General features: G+C 41.7%; 1 protein-coding gene across 1 annotated transcript in view; it reads left to right on the forward strand.

The window, feature by feature from the left end:
* Positions 1-2,116: 2,116 nt before the first annotated feature.
* The window catches only part of nrg2b (neuregulin 2b), a 40,916-nt gene continuing 25,926 nt past the window's right edge, over positions 2,117-17,106 (forward strand). The window contains exon 1 of the mRNA XM_079351963.1: positions 2,117-2,742. Coding sequence (XP_079208089.1) covers positions 2,331-2,742 — 412 coding nt within the window. The 5' untranslated portion in view covers positions 2,117-2,330. The remainder of the gene's footprint in view (positions 2,743-17,106) is intronic.

Genomic DNA, 17,106 nt, shown 5'->3' on the forward strand with positions numbered 1-17,106 from the left:
TATTTCATAATCATATTCAACAAAGGCATGCATAAATACAAACTGGATTCAAGTTTCTTCACAAGTATTCCTATTGGCGTTAAATTTGAGGTAAATGGGGTTAACTGCATACAGACAATGTCTATTTTATTGTTACAAAAAAGAGCCGCTATGCCAAAAATACATTTTTGTTTTAGCATCACATTTAGAAAATAACACCAAAACCCTGTTGAAATGCTTGTGCATTTTTTAAAGCACTTCTCTGATAATCCCCATGAATTCAGTATCAAGGCTAGTTTGGGAACTCCTAACTCTTATCTAAGGTCTTTCAATAAAGGGCTGTAATGAATAGATGGGAGGTTAGACGAATAAAGATGAGACAATGGTCTGAATTGGGCTTGATTGCCTTTTGAAGTGCTTTGACGATCAATCCCAGTAATGTAGCACCTTGAACATTGGACTAAGAGAAAAGGTAAACCTGCTGTATGTTATCATTTAGTACCATGGAGTATAACAGGAGTGAAATTGTATGAAATACTGACCAATAAAAGAAGAGAACTCTTTGAAACTTGTCAATATATTAAAGTTGGGAGACACATCTTTATTCCAGAAATCTGGCTCTGGCCTTCACTCTAAACAAGGTTTCGTGTGATTGGCCTGTTGGGTCATAGCAGTAAACCTGTCAAGCCTTTCAGCACCATGGACAGCGACTTGTCCATGCATGACCCTACTGGTGGTAAAATGTGAGTGAGGCCATGATGGAGGTGCATACTGTAATGAGATAGTATCTCATGCATTTTTCTTTATCTAAATAGTTTATTGTAAGAAAAAAAAACGGTCCATTTGTCCCCTATGACATTATGTTCTCAGCATGGCCAATGGAAGGCTTTCTGACCTCTAGTGAAGGACACACAACTCCTGACGGGGAGAGAAAAGCAAAGCTTGTGAATGGCTCGATTTAGATGGATCTGGGGCTAGTTTGCATGAGCATATTGTGGAAAAACTATAAATTAATGTGAAGGTTTTTAAAGTGAAAATTGATTTATAAGCTGTGGTTGAACAGGATTGGCCACATATTTGGGGTTTTCTTCTCAGTATATAATACACACGGGTTAGGATAACTGGTTTTCCAGTCGTTATGGTGTCCAAGTAAATTGTCATGAATTAAAATGTGGATAATTTTAGCATTTGGATCTCTTACAGCGGGCTGACGGCAAAAGACTGAAGTGTTAAAACTTCATACTCGCCTTGCCTAGTAACCAATCCGCTGAAAGAAATTCGCAGCGTTAGTCATCGCAACAACTATCCGCAGTGTGTGTGGTCGCTTATAGCCCCCCTTGCACCTCTCGCACTGGAGATCCTCAGTGGGTGTTGTGCAGGGCTTGGCTACAGGCGCACTCCACGCTGGGTGTCTGTACTCTGCCTGTGTTCAATCTCTTGCCCCCACCCGCAGACTGTCAACTGAAATGTTCACATGCGGGTTGGGTCTGTGGCTGTGCCGGAGGGTGCCGGGTTATTAGGGTGTTTGCGCAGGACGTGGCGATCCGACGCCAATGACCGGGCAGGTGATGTTTGCTCACGTAAGCCGCTCGCGTTTGATGAGGGGCGTAGGGGACGCGGCAGGAGGGTGCGCGCTACTGTTGCATCGCCTCACCGGACAAGCGCTGCTATCTTATCCTGTCTGTTCCAACCTCGGTTTTCTGTTCGCCTTTTTGTAAATTCGATTTTTAACTAACAGATTTGAAGTTGTGGGACCCTTTTTGACGATCGAAATGAGTGGACAAAGGACCCGACCTTGCGTGTGAGTGGAGTGCGTATTGTTTCTTGTGATTTTTCAGTACGCGCAAACTGCTTTTTTGCCTTCCAGAGAGGCAATGCGCCCACCCATGCGATGCTAGCCTATTAGCTAGAGAGAGAGAGAGAGAGAGAGAGAGAGAGAGAGAGAGAGAGAGAGAGAGAGAGAGAGAGAGAGAGAAGCAGGTAGAGAGAATGGGGGAGAGATAGCTGTTTAGAGCTTGGTTCGAGGAGAGGCTAATTTATGAGTCCTTTTTTATCCTTTCAGGAAAAGAGGATATAAGAGGGGGGTGGTTGGTTGAGGAGAATGGAGAATGCAGCAAACACATTTTTAAGCATGCAGAAACGGGCCCTTTCCGGTTCTTAGGCTGGTGTGTCCCTCCATCCGAGGCCAGCAGCCGTATGGGGAAAGCAGCGACAGACACAGATGGCATGGACACTTCCACAAGGTCTGCCGCCCTGCCCTGCCTGCTCTGCCGGAGCCCGTTCGCCGCCGTCTCTCTCTTCCAGCTCGCTCCGCCACCCAGCAGCACTGCAGCACAGCACAGACTGACGGCATGAGGCTTGATCCAGTGCATTTCTCCATGCTGGTCATCGGGGTTTCCTTTGCCTGTTACGCCCCGAGTCTTAACTCCCTCCAGGACCAGGCGTACCGATCAGCCGTGGTCATCGAAGGCGAGGTGCGCTCCTCCACGGAGAACATCTCCTCCCGGGAGCCCTACAGTGTGAATGTCAAAGTGCTGGACGTGTGGCCCGTCAACAGCGGCGGCCTTGAGAGGGAGCAGCTCGTGACCGTCGGTGACTTCGGCTCCGAGGCCCCCTGCACCACGGTGGAGAAGGACCATAGATATATTTTTTTCATGGACCCGACTGCCGAGCCATTGGTATTTAAGGCATCTTACGCCCCTGTTGACGCAAGTGAGCCGGAGCTGAAGAAGGATGTAGAGAGAGTGCTGTGCGAGGACTGCGGTAAGTTTAAGGCTTTTTCGTTATACCTGCCATACTCTCACACTCACAAGGGACACTGTAACTGCCATGGTGATGTAAGGAGACGGCCACTGTTCCCTGGTGTGGTCAATACAATGTTTTTAGCATAAAACATACATGCGCTTCCTGAAACTTCCTCCTCCGTAACCCGGTCACCTATAATGCAATAAGAAGCCTAACAGAAAATGGATGTGTGTGTGTGTGTGTGTGTGTGTGTGTGTGTGTGTGTGTGTGTGTGTGTGTGTGTGTGTGTGTGTGTGTGAGAGAGAGAGAGAGAGAGAGAGAGAGAGTGTGTGTGTGTTTGTGCGTGTATGTGTGTGTGTGTGTGTGTGTGTGTGTGAGAGAGAGAGAGAGAGAGAGAGTGCAAGTGATGGAGTGTCAGAGACAGTTTTAATATTTTAAATAAACCATTATACCTCATTCGACATTATACCTGTAAGTGGTTTATTCTGACGAATAGACAATATTGCAACTTAAGTAAGATCTGCATGAAGTAGCCTGCTTGTGCAATACAAAAGCAGAGAGAAAGGGGGTACAGCATGAAAGCGCAGGTACAGCAGTCTTTTACCTCCTTTTCTTAACTTTGTAGAATTTTCTACCAGTATAACATGATAGCAAGTAATGTTAACAATAATAATCTCTCAACCTGTTGCAAGATATCTGAAATTGAATGGTTTCCGTGAAACGACATCATCTCCTGTAGCACTTACGGTCGTTTTTTTAACTCATGTTTGAAGAGTTTGTTGAAACTGTGTGCAGCATCTGAGATCTCAACTTAACTCAATGTCATCAGAATAGTTGTCCACTTCACTATTTTAATTTTTCACATTTCCTCCCTTGATTTATCATTGATGGGGCTTAAAGGATAAAAGTTGAACCCTTTTTTCACTACAGGCTTGATGAACCAGCTTTGCATGGCATTGCTAGCAATGCATTTCTATTTTTACCTCAGCAACATCATGCTAAAATTATCAAGTCATTTATTTATGACAGTGCTGTAGCATTACAGCACCTGTCTGAAACACATTTCCAAGGCAAGATTAAGTTCAGGAGAGAAGATATTCACTGATGAGCTCATTCACCCAGTGGACAGGTACACATGCACAAGGGCGCGCACACAATGAAGATGCAACTGCTGATTTACAAGGAGAAACTCAACATAATTAGACACTGCAGAGCCTGTTTTAACATAACATCTGTTTAATTTGTATTTAACCTTTGTTTTGAGTATTGCTTTGATTTACCTGCCATAATTACTATGACAGATTCTACATATAAATGTAGAAATTTACATAGAAGTGTAGAATCTGTAAACAGGTGTCTGGCTATTGACTTTATTAATAGTGAATAGCTTTGGAATTTGTAAATTTGGAATCCGGGCTGTATTTGACCCATTGCATATCAGCCGACTTCGGTGTGTGCAGGAAAAACAGTCCTTGTGGACTGCGAAATACAGGCGAAGCGTCATTTGCACTCATGACATGCTCCTGTTGATGGTTTCCTAATAAGTATTTATATGGCCTATAAGCATCAGTATGATGGATACAGCCTCCATTCAACATCATTTTAAGAGCTGTTTTCTCCTCCTCTTGAGGTCAGAGTCATCAAATCTTTGCTGTTTACTTTTTACAAATCTGTATCATGAAGTTAATTCATTTTAAGTGTATCACGAGAAAATTTTTGTTTTTTACTGCTGACAGGAGCCAGAGTGAAGCCGGGGTAAATTTAAAGCCTCGAACTTGAACTGAAGCTTATCTCGGGTGACCAAGAAATTACTGTTTACGTTGCACTTAACAACTTTGACATGTGGCTGTGTAACACAAGTGTTATAGGGCTGTCAGCATTAACTAGTTAAGTTACTTAATAAAAGTCAGAAATCGATGCATTTCTTTTCACAATTAATCACATGCTATATTTTGTCTATTCATAAGATATATATATATATATATAGATATAGATAGATAGATAGATAGATAGATAGATAGATAGATAGATAGATAGATAGATAGATAAGCCTCCACAGCATCTCCCTATAGTCACAGTGATGGAAAAGAATACTGCATCTTTGAATGTCTTGTTTCTCAATAAAAACTCTTAAACAGCTCAACTGACAAGACAAAAGTATTATCCACCTCATGACATAAAACATATTGTTTCTTTGAGCTGTACCAGATGACCCTTTTTTATTTCAAAATAAAAGCAGTGTTGAATTTAAGCACTCAGTACCCCCAGTTTAAGAAAGTTCAAACATTCGAAATAAAAGCCAGAAGAGGTTTTTATTTTTAAATGAAATGAATGACATTTTAAACATGTGATTGACAATGCAAGTAAAGTATTGAAATTTAACGAAAAACTGCAAGTAATTTTTTTTTTATTATGTTACTAAATAAATATATTTCTGTGGCACAAATGCAGTTGAAAGTGCCTACTTCAATTTCAAACTTTTAGTGATATAAAAAAAAAAATTTGCAAATTGCCTAAAAATACGTTTGGCAAGGACACAAAGTCATCGTAGCAAACTGGCTGCAATGTCGCTCACTGTTGGGCGGATACAGGTATGTCATTGTACTAAATGTTGAGCGACAACTAAGCGCTAATGAACTTCTCCAGCTTGCAATGGGCTGGCTTGAGATGTTCATTGGGGGCCAATTTTAGACATAGGTAAGTGCCACTTATAAAGGGTGCATGCCAGCAGACAACACACCCTCAGCCTAACCAATCCCAAATCTGAAGTCTATACAAAGCTCGCCAACCTAAGGCAAAGTTTTCAAATACTCCCCCTTTTATAATATCTTGTCTTATTTCTATCCATATATTTGCATTTTTTCATACATTTTAATCAGTTTGTGTAGTTGTTGGAAGGACGCAGCTCAGCAAATATGTCAAATCTTTATTCCACTGTACTAAGTGTCTTGTTGGGCATATATATTTATCAAAACCTAAAGCAAGTATTATCAACAGACATACCAACGTATCAAACGTAAATGAACAGCACAATACAGTTACCAATTATTGTTTATTAAAAACGTCCAACTTTACTAGCATGATTCTATTCTGAAAAAGTGTTTAATATGGTATTCTTTGTTTAGCTATATTGCTTCTTGACTATCAGCCCAGGATATTTTAATCAGGAGAGACTTAAGTAAGAGTTTACCATTATTTATTTAACACTTTAGGAAAAGATAAATATTTAATGTCTTTGGTGATTAGACTCTGCCATGATGACTTCATGCACTCAGATGGACCTCGAGGCCGACAGCAGGGTAGGACACTCCCCTGAAGGAGTCTAGACACTGGTGGTGGAGGTGATAAAAGAATGCAGGATGTGATGAGTAGTGGGTTTCTGAGGCTGTGTCTGAATTCTGCACTAAAATGGAGATGACTGGAGCCGAGGAGGGTTGCAGCTATCCCACTGAAATTAAAAACTGACTGCATATGAGAAGAACAGGTTTCAACATTTGGCAAAAGGATGAGTGGATGAGAGAGGCTGTGGTAGATTCTGGCTCGATTATTACTTAAAGAGTTAACGCCCATAGTCAGCTGGTCACTAGAGCAGGGAGATGGTGAGAGGGGTAAAGAGGGAGTGGCTAAATTGATTGAAGAAAACTGGATGAAAGTGTGACAGATTATAACCAGTCTTCCTGCTTCAGCATAAGCAGAGCTCCATATGAATGTTTTTATTATAATATAAACCATAAATGAATACTTTACTAATATATGGTTGTTGGTTTTTGTCACAAGGTTTCTTTAAAACCTCGGGGAGATACACAAACTACTTATCACAACTCAGACTTCATGAGGACAATTTGCAGATCACATACTTTTATTTTGGACCAAGGCTACAAGACTGATTACAAAAACCACTAACATGTCCTCACAGAATTGAACAGACCTGAATGCTTCTCCTTCACTACCATCACCTGCTGCAGACAGTGAATAATTTGTTGTTTGAACTTCTAACACCCTCTGTTTTAAAACGTAAAAAACAAATCCTGATACATCCCAGACAGTATTTGGCATAATGTAGGTCTTCTCTGATCAATTCTGTAGGCATGCCTTTTAAGATGCATTGCCGGTTCTTCCTAAGCTTTATCTGATGCCCAAACATTCTCCTGTCACTGATGCTGTATCTGGTGTTGCATACCTCAATTTCTCTCCCCTTTCACGGTTCTAAGTTAAAAAATATGCCAACAATCTTCTTTTAAGCGCCCCAAACGACAGACTGTATCTCCTTTATCTAACTCAGATAGAAAGGTCTACAGAGAACAACACTGGTGTAAGGTTGTCCTTTAAGTCCTGTAGTCAAGTTTGATAACTTGTTCCTGAATAGAAACCAGCAACTTTTTTTGCACATGTTCTATGGTTGGAGACACTGTGCCAATCTAGGATAACCTGTATAACTTTTTATTGATCTACATATTACACAGGCACTACAGTTTCTGTCAATAAGTCAGATTAACTATCTGTTCCTTTTTGGCATTTTATCATGAACACATGACGACTTTAGCCCTGTTTTTACATGAGATTGGTGTGGCTTCAGATCTCATCCTTCAAAGCAAAGTACATAAGCACATTTTCTTCTATAGATTAAACTGTTGAGCTGATTTGAAGCAGCATGTATCAAACCATTCTTGCAATAGGAAATGTATCTATGGCCACAGCCTTCAACAAACTGTGAAATTTCATTATGGCTTTATTTTGTGCCAACACCTTTAGGTCAGGGTATGAGAGAGAAAAGTACATGGTGCTGTAAAAGAACCTGAGTCACACATTTTCTGGTCCTTAGTGCATGTGAACACATGCTCACACTGCTGTTTGTGCTCGGAACAGTACTTGGTGAATTGTCAACAGGTATCACACCTTATAACACAGTAAATATGGTGCTTAATTTAACAAACATGCATACTGTATGCACAGCCAGGGAGATGCCCTGACTGTGTGTGTGTGTGTGTGTGTGTGTGTGTGTGTGTGTGTGTGTGTGTGTGTGTGTTGCAATAGGTCTTTTGTCTGCCTCTTTCTTTTTCCTTTCTTGCATTATCTGTCTACTTCAGACAGTCTCTGTGTGGTCTCCCTCTCTTCTGTTTCAATTACTGTCCATGCATTGTCCTTGATAAACACACAAACCAACACACAATACACACTTATACACAAATCCTTAAACACAGCCCTAGAAACCAGACAAAGCTATGCTGGTTAGTTGTTGCAGTAGCAGAGATGCAGCAGATGCCCCATAGTGCTGTCATTTGCAGGAAGATCTGGGGCTGCTATAAATTATGCACACTGAATTACAGAAGGCTGAAGATTTCTCCGCTCTGATGCCTGTGTGTGAGTCCGTCATGGTATGAAAGTCACAGTTGGTTTCATGCAGTCTTAAACAAATACTTCCTAGAATATAAAGTGCAATCTCTCATAATTTTATGCACACCCAAATTCATTTCGGTATTTCTGTTAAATTTTTGCAAACTGCTATGATGCAAAAAAAAAAAAAAATAAATCACAGGAAAAAGAAAACGTAACAAAAAACAAGGAGAAGAAGAGTAAAATAGCAAGACGACATGGCAGAGCTAGAAGACCTGCATCCTTAAATAAGCGTTGTGGGAAATTTCAGGTTCTCAGTGCAGTGCAGTATGGTATTGGAAACAAGTTTAACACAAAAATTTAATATTAGATAGCATCAACCATCTGTACCAATCACCGGAGCTAGGCAATAGAAAACAGGTTTCCAACAACAACAAGCCTTCGGATGTGAAAGCACAGAGGGTCCAATAACTTACTATAAAGCTAAGCTTTTGGGGGGTTTTTTATGATATATTTTTGGGCCATTTTGCATTTATTGTTAGGACAGCTGGAGCCATACATGATGCGCTAAACATAATCGCTAGGCTATCTGGTGCCCCCTAATAACATTTGTTTAGTTTATGCAGTTGTACAGGTCTGGGGTATTTCTGACTCACATGTTAAACATAATATGTATGTGTATATATATACTGTATTACCCAAGGCATGTATTTTATTATTTATTTTACATTATTTATTTTTGAATTGTTGCTTGCTTATGCTGCAAATTTAGGACCACTTTTGTTACCCCTAATAGTCACATTAAGAGTAATGGCTGTTGGGATCCGGACCGTCTTGTTGCCCTCCACCTGTTTGTCCAAGTGCCTCTTCACTCTCTATAGATGTGGTGTCTAACCGGATGCCCCAGTTGATATCCAATTTTGGAAGGGCTTGACAGTCAGTCTAACTAATGGACAAATAGTACGCCTCATTCAGGACTCTGGATGTAGGACATTGCTGCCTTTCTGCTCTGAACCCTGCATCATGGAGAAGTATCTCATTTCAGTTAGTATGCTCATAGTACAAGCTCTTGCTCATCTCTGGTATTTCCTCTCTTTAATGCGCCAATGGCTATCATCCTTCTCTCGTTCTTGAAGTTCAGAAAGAGTTCACTGCCCAAGACCTCATCTGTCATTGCCGCAGAGTCTGGGGAGGAGCCTGGCAGATGCTTCATGTAACTCAGCCCACTACAAGAGGGTGGCCAATGCTTGGATGCTAATGGACAGAAAAAGCTTCATTGTGTAAAAGATAGGCTACTACTTAAGATCCTCGATTTGTGATGTTCACAGCAATACGTGATAAAGTCCTTAATTACCTACAAGAAGGAAACCAAGGTGTAGTGAATTCTAAGGAGCATGTTTGTCAGTCATTGTCGTGGCCTGGTCTTAACCAAAATGTGAATAAAGTGGACTTTAAATGTGGAACCTGCATGCAAGAGCAACAAAATCACAAAGAACCTCTTTTACAATCTGACCACTCTGAAACACCAGGGCAAAGCTGGAACCAGCTGGAAATAAATGTTATTGTATTAGCTAAATATGCAAAAATATAAATAACTGAGCATTGTTGAGTTGAGATCCGTTATCAACTCATGTCTTTGACTTGCCCTCTAAATAGCATTTTAGACTTCTGAGTGATCTAAGGCTAAGTCGATAGCTGCGTCCTCAAGAAAGGAACGTGCCTCCCGTGTGTCTGACTACACCTCATTTTAAATCCAACACACCCACAGGCACTCACATCGACGTAAGTTTGCTTGTTATTTTTGTCACAACGCGGGCGCTGGGCTTGAAAGTACCAACTGTATAGGGTCAAAAATAGGAAAGACACCTGCATTGCAGACCATGATGTTTTTCCAGATCTGTAGCCGATCGCCCTTATTTTTTGGCAGAAGAAAAAAACATTTTTTAAACCTGTGGTTAGGATTGAGGTTTCAAAATGTCTCAATGTGTTTTACAGAAATTGTAGGTGCTAAATATATATAGCAGTTGTCTACCACAGGGGGGAGTGTAGCTTGGTGTGGCAGGGGAAGTTTTATATTGCACAGGTGTTAGGGGCCAGGTAATGATGCATGGGTGACGGGGAGATCAGAAACCATAATGTTGTATGAGATCCGAGTTTAAGTTAAATGGGAACCTCACCCAACAGCAGACAGTGTTTGGACATTGATTCATTCAGCGCGTCAAACCCCAAGATCTGTTCCCGCACCCAGCTGAGTGGCCGATCAGCTGATCGTCACTACACAAATATTAAAACAAAAATTCTGTTTATTTGCACAGGAACATACTTAAAAATAATTAATGTACTAATTCCAGAAACTGTGGCTGATAGTTATATTTTATTCATCTTCATCTGAAGCAAAAAAAGGATACATATTAATTTTCATGCATGAAAAAGGATGGTAAAAAAAACTGCTCCTGCAGAAACATGTCTGATGTATTCTTGGACAAGACACTGATAGACACTTTACATATAAACCTCTACTGTACCATCAGTGTGTGAATGTGTAAGTGTGACACTGTGGTGTGAAAGCACTTTGCGCAGTCAGAAGACGAGAAAAGATCTGTACAAGCTCTGTACATCTATTTGTTGGCCAATGCATTTCCCTGGAAAGATTACAGTTGAATGTAATGTTGAGGATCCTGGTGATTTAAAGGCATCGTAGATCACAAGTATCCACCATCAGAGTCATCAACACATTATGTGTTGCTATCATCATTTTATAAAGGTAAAGGCTATGCATTTGAATCACATTTTAAATTAGCTGCAAATTGAAGCATGCTTAGAGCATTCATGGCTTTCTTTACTTATTTGAACACATTCGAACATTTAGACTCTGGACTTTTTACATTTTGCAGCCTTTATCACATCACCCTTATTTTTATTCCATAGATTTACAAAGCTATTACAAAGACAAATAAATCTGATTGACAAGAGCTGTGACATCGTTTACAGAAAAATGTTTTCGTAAACTGTTCAGGTTTACAAATGTCTTCTGGTGCTTGATTCATGTTATATTTTGACCAAAGCAGAGCACATATGTTTCACTTAGACCAGAGGGGACTGATTGAAAAGGTGGAAAATGGGCATAATGTGTCCTCTTTTAAAACTTAGGGTTTTGCCCTTAAGATATGCCAAGCTGGCAAATATATATCAATCTTTATTTGTGACAAATGCAAGTAAAACGCCTTACTCTTACAGTTTTGTGTTACTAAGACCCAACATTTATCTATCACAGAAGTTAGCAGCATTTAGTTGAGGCAAAAACCTTGAACAAAACCAGACTTAAGGGCTGCTCTGCCTCTTGGTCTGAAATCTTTGTTGTCACGGTTTTGGACTAATAAACTCATGTTACCCTTCCAGCGAAACAGTCTTTCATTTGAGTTGGTATCAGGCAGGCAACACTTAACACATCAGTGAAACTTTTTTAAATATAATAGTTGAACATTATGCAGTGCTTATAAAGTAAAGCTGCCTCATTTAGATCTTTTATGTTAATGATTTCGTTTTTTGATGTTACAAAAACAGATAACACTGTAGTCCTGATTGCCACTGCTGAAACAACAACAACCTTCAAACCTTGAGGATATGTTATCTTGTCTGCTTCTTTCTCAGTGTGACATGAATTCAGTGATATTTTGCAACTTTATGAGTCCACAGGCCCTTGAATCATTTATTTAATTTACAGCCAAATGTAGATAAGTGTACACCATTTGTGTACTTACTTTGGTGTTCTAGCATTAGAGTTTATGGTAAGAAAAGAAACGAGATGAATGTTTCAAAAGTTTCATCATCCCCTTTTTTGTTTAAACTAAAAATTCTTGTGCAAACCCCTCAATCATATCATCAAAGTGGAAGGTTATAGTCTGTTTCTTGATTTTAGGCTTAAGGAGAAATTTGGAAAGTGTGATACCAGTTTAAACAGAAAAATTACAGTTTATATGGCCAGTAAAAAATGGGACCAAGGAAAGATCCCTGTTGTGCAATAGGGGATTTTAATCCATCACACTCCTAGAGAATATTTAGCTTTTCCTGGAGGACAGATGTGATCAATGTTTTAATCTCCTTCTTCTATTTTTCCTTCGCAGATCATAGTCAATGATTTGTGTGCATGTTAAGGGACAAAGGTTGAAAGAAGAGATGAGTGGTAAAAAGGATATGTTATCTTGTCTGTGTGAAGGATAAGATATTATAATTGGGGAAAGGGAGGCATGGGAGCAGGTGAGAGGGGTGGGAAGACGGGTGAAAATGAGAGAGGAGAGAATGGACAGAAAGGGTCAAGGCTTGGGATGGTGTGTGTGGGGGTAGCAGGAAAAGACACATTAAACAAATGCACGCCTGATTATTCCTCAGAAGTTCCCAACACGTTTGTACATTCATGTGTCTGTAAGTAGTGCATGCAGCTGAAGTTACAGATGAACATAAGTGATTTTTAATTGCAGTGTCTCTGTTGTCAATGTATGGGGGATATTTTCCTTTCATACTGCACACTAGGGTCATCAGTACACATGCAATGTGCATGGATGGCACACGTGCAAATGCGGTTGGATTGTACTTTTCTCAAGCTTTTACATTTATCTTTTTTTTTTTTCATGCATCTGAAGGACATTTTAAAAATACTGAAACGATTTTACACACAAAATGCGATGTGTGAGCCCCTGTTTTATTTAATTCAGTGTACTTTGGCTAAGAAATCCTCCAAACCACAGACATCTTTATGGATTGTTGGTCACAGTTCCTACGTCATTGTACAATAATGACCCTCATTGTCAAATATTGTAAGTAGGCTTGTCAAGCCGTGGGATAGTGTTGGGCATAATCCAATCAAAGTAATCCTCTCCACTGTGAGAACAGCTGTCCAGACCTGGCCCCTTTGTAATTTTGTTTCCTGTAAATACATCTTTATTTGGTTTCTATAATCAAATGTTGCATTTTTAGAAGTCATTTACGGAAATGTTTGTAATCTTTTACTGCAGGTTTAGAATGAGTTATGTTCAAGTAAAAAGATAGAAATTACGACATAGCAAAGCTTATAAACAATATTTCAGCATAAGCCAAAGCTATTCTGGTGGGCCATAAATATTTCCAGAATCTATTATGTAATCTTAAGTGGTCATTTTAAAATTTGTGGACTATGCATGTATCGAGGATTACTGAACGCAAGGTAGAAGGAAACTCCACAAATTGAGATTGACCTTAGATGTTCAAATGATAATTCAATAGACTCATTCTCTCAGGCAGAATCCAGAGAAAGTACTTGAGCACATGTGGTGTATTAATGTTATTATTTGTGGCTGTTTGACCTTTCAATCTCACTATAGTTTTGATACTGTCTACTGCACATGTGTATGTGGTTGCCGAGGACCCATGTTACCTTTCATGCACGTTGTGATGTTGCTCTCCGCAAGTACGCTACATTAAGTGTTGAAACGTGTGCATCGCCTCGTTATTTAGGCTAAGTACGCCACATAATTGGCGATGAGTAAATCGTTTTTTATGAGTGAAAATTGCATACTTTTTCCAAAGACCGGACGAGTTTAAGCCGGAACAAGAACAGTGGTCAGCCTACGTGGAGCGCATGGAGTTGCTGTTTGAAGCACATGATGTTGACGATGATAAAAAGGTCCCTATCTTGTTAAGTTCAGTCGGAGCGGCTACGTATGGACTTCTGCGCAACCTGGTTCAACCGGACAAGCCAAAGGACAAAACTTTTGATGAAGTTGTGACCATTCTGACGAACTACTATGAGCCAAAGCCATTGGTCATACCCGAGCGTTTCAGGTACCGCAAGTGTGTTCAGAAGAGTAACCAGACGGCTACAGAATATGCCGCTGAGCTGCGTCACCTCGCTGCAAAGTGCGATTTCGGAGACAGGCTTGATGAAGCTCTGCGTGATAGTTTTGTCAGCGGTGTCAACTCTGACGCGTGCCAACGCAAATTGCTCTCAGAGGACAGACTGACTTTTGCGAGAGCTGTGGAGCTTGCTGTCAACATGGAGACGGAGCACCGAGATGCACAGCAGTTGAGGAAGGGTGAGGATGTCACCGCTTCTGTTCACCAGGTAACTGAGAAGCACAGACGCTCGAATTCAAAACAAGATGAATGCTATAGATGTAAAGGGACAAATCATAACGCCAATGACTGTTACTACAAAAATGCAAAGTGCCATAAATGTGCAAAAGTTGGGCATATTCAGAAAGCATGCAGGACTGGGGGACCATCACAAGGAAAGCACGTAAAAAGGGGGAAGAAAAAGAGTGAACGAAAAGAGGGGAAAGTGACTGGCTATGTGCAGGCTGATGAAATAGAAGATGAGGTTCTCATGTATTCCGTGTTCAATGCAAGTGGTGCTGGCCAACGGCCATACAATGCCATTTTTGATGTAAATGGAAAGAAGCCCTCAAAGGCTACTCAGGGGAGACGGAGAAGGTCCATCACTCTGTGGGCGGGAATGGCTGGACCAGATCAGACTAAATTGGAAGATGATCAAAAAAGTCACAGAAAGCAAAGTGCAACTGACAACAAAGCCCAAGTCAATTAAAGATGTGTTGGCTAAATATGACGATGTTTTCAAAAATGAGTTCGGAACATTAAAGGACATTAAAGCAACAATATCAGTAAAGCCTGACGCCGTCCCAAAATTCCACAAAGCACATGTCCTACCATTTGCCATGAAGGAAAAGGTAGAAAAAGAACTGGAGAGCATGGAGAAAGATGGCCTCATCAGCCCTGTGAAGCACAGCGAGTGGGCTGCTCCAGTGGTCCCAGTACTAACGGGATGGCGGGCTCCGCTTGTGTGGCGATTATAAGGTAACCGTAAACAGAGCTACAAACACTGAGACTTACCCACTGCCGCGAATTGAAGAGGTGCTGGCTGCATTATGTGGGGGGAAGATATAGTGAAGAAGTCAAAGTGTGACTTTGGGAAAACTCAGATTGAGTATCTGTACCCTTCCAAGAGCAAGGTCAGAGCCATTCATGACGCTCCGGCACCCACAAACATCAAAGAGCTCAGAGCTTTTCTAGGGCTGGTGAACTATTATGGACGTTTTGTGCCACAGCAAAGTACTGTTTTAGCACCTCTCTATAAGCTGCTGAAGGACCAAACCACATGGAGATAGAGCAAGGCGGAGCAGTGCGCTTTCAACAAATGTAAGGAACTTTTAACGAGTGATAAGGTGTTAATTCACTATGATCCGTGCCTGCCACTGTCCCTCGCATGTGATGCTTCGGCGTATGGAATTGGAGCTGTGACACACAACACCTGATGGACAGGAGCATCCAATAGCCTACGCTTCTCGAACACTCTCGCCAGCTGAGAAAAACTACTCACAGATAGAGAAGGAGGCGTTAAGCCTGGGTATGGAGTAAAGAAATTCCATCAATACCTGTGGGGGCGGAGGTTCAACATGGTCACCGACCACAAGCCTCTACTCACGCTGTTTGGAGAACACAAGGGACTTCCAACAATGGCAGCAGCGCGTATCCAGAGGTGGGCCATCATACTGTCCACGTATGATTACTGCATAACCTACCGTCAGTCGGAGGAGCACGGCAACGCAGATGGATTGTCTCGTGTCCCGTTGCCTGAAACCACAGACGCAGGAACCGGGCCAATGACAGCATGCCTGAATGCACTGATATGTGAGCCCCTGGATGAGGCACCGGTGTGTGCGAAACAGATTTCCAAAGCATCATGAAAGGATCCTGAACTCTCAAGGCTGCATGGGTATATTATGGAAGGATGGCCAAAAGAAATACCAGAAGACCTCAAAGTTTACCATAAAAAGAGGGAGGAGTTATCTGTCGAGCAGGGGTGTGTCCTTTGGGGAACTAGAGTTGTGGTGCCTTCAAAACTGAGAAGAGTACTAAATGAGATCCACAGTGGACACCCTGGCATTTTGAAAACGAAAATGATTGCACGGAAATATGTCTGGTGGCCGAATGTAGACATGGACGTCGAGATGGTCGGCAAACAATGCGAAACGTGCCAGCTGGAACAGCGCACACCACGCCAAGTCCCTTTGCACCCCTGGGAGTTCCTTGGAGAAGTGTGGAAAAGGCTTCACATGGACTTTGCAGGCCCGTTCATGGGTCACATGTTCTTGATAGTGGTCGACGCCTATTCAAAGTGGCTAGAGGTGTCTCAAATAACATCCACAGTGACCATTTCAAGGCTTAAGAGACTTTTTGCATCATATGGGATACCAGAGCAAATCGTCACAGACAATGCCACGACTTTCATGTCAGATGAGTTCCAACAGTTTGTGAAAAGAAATGGTATTCTTCACACAACTGGGGCACCCAGGCACCCAGCTACTAATGGCCTGGCTGAGAGGTACGTCGCCATGTTCAAAGCAGGCATGAAGAAGCTTGCCGGACAAGATTTGAGTGTGGAGGACATGGTTTCGCATTTGATTCAGAGATATCGCACAACTCCCAACAGTGCTACTGGTGAGTCTCCAGCAGACTTGCACCTCAAGAGACATGTGCGTACGAGATTGGACTTCCTGAAGCCAAGTATCTCAGAGAAGGTGAGGAGGAGGCAGTATCGACAGAAAGAAGAGCATGATAGTTGGGCTGCTGTGAGAGAGTTTGATGTGGATGACCCTGTGTATCTGCGCAACACTGCAGGAGGAAAACATAAATGGATTCCAGGAGTAGTGACCCAACAGACTGGCCCAGTATCGTACCGAGTACAAGGTGAGTCAACTGACCAAGTGTACAGACGCCATGGGGACCAGCTGAGACCTCGCTACACTCAGGACCTTCCTGATCCTAAACCTGAAGGAGAGTGACTTTGACCAGAATCAGCAGCACCTTTGCCACCAGGTTCCGAGCTGGACCAACCTGCGCCACCTGACACAGAGACACAGGTCAGCTAGCTTATACTGCACGAATGCCTCTCTTCTTCAGTCTACATGTGTCTCACTGCTAGTCTTTCACAATCTGGTTCTCCCCTTTCTTTTTGCCTTACATCCTGTCTTTCTGTATCTCCTGCACCCTTTCTGG

This window comes from Symphodus melops, assembly GCF_947650265.1.
Source record: "Symphodus melops genome assembly, chromosome: 9".
NCBI classification, from domain to species: Eukaryota; Metazoa; Chordata; class Actinopteri; order Labriformes; family Labridae; genus Symphodus; species Symphodus melops.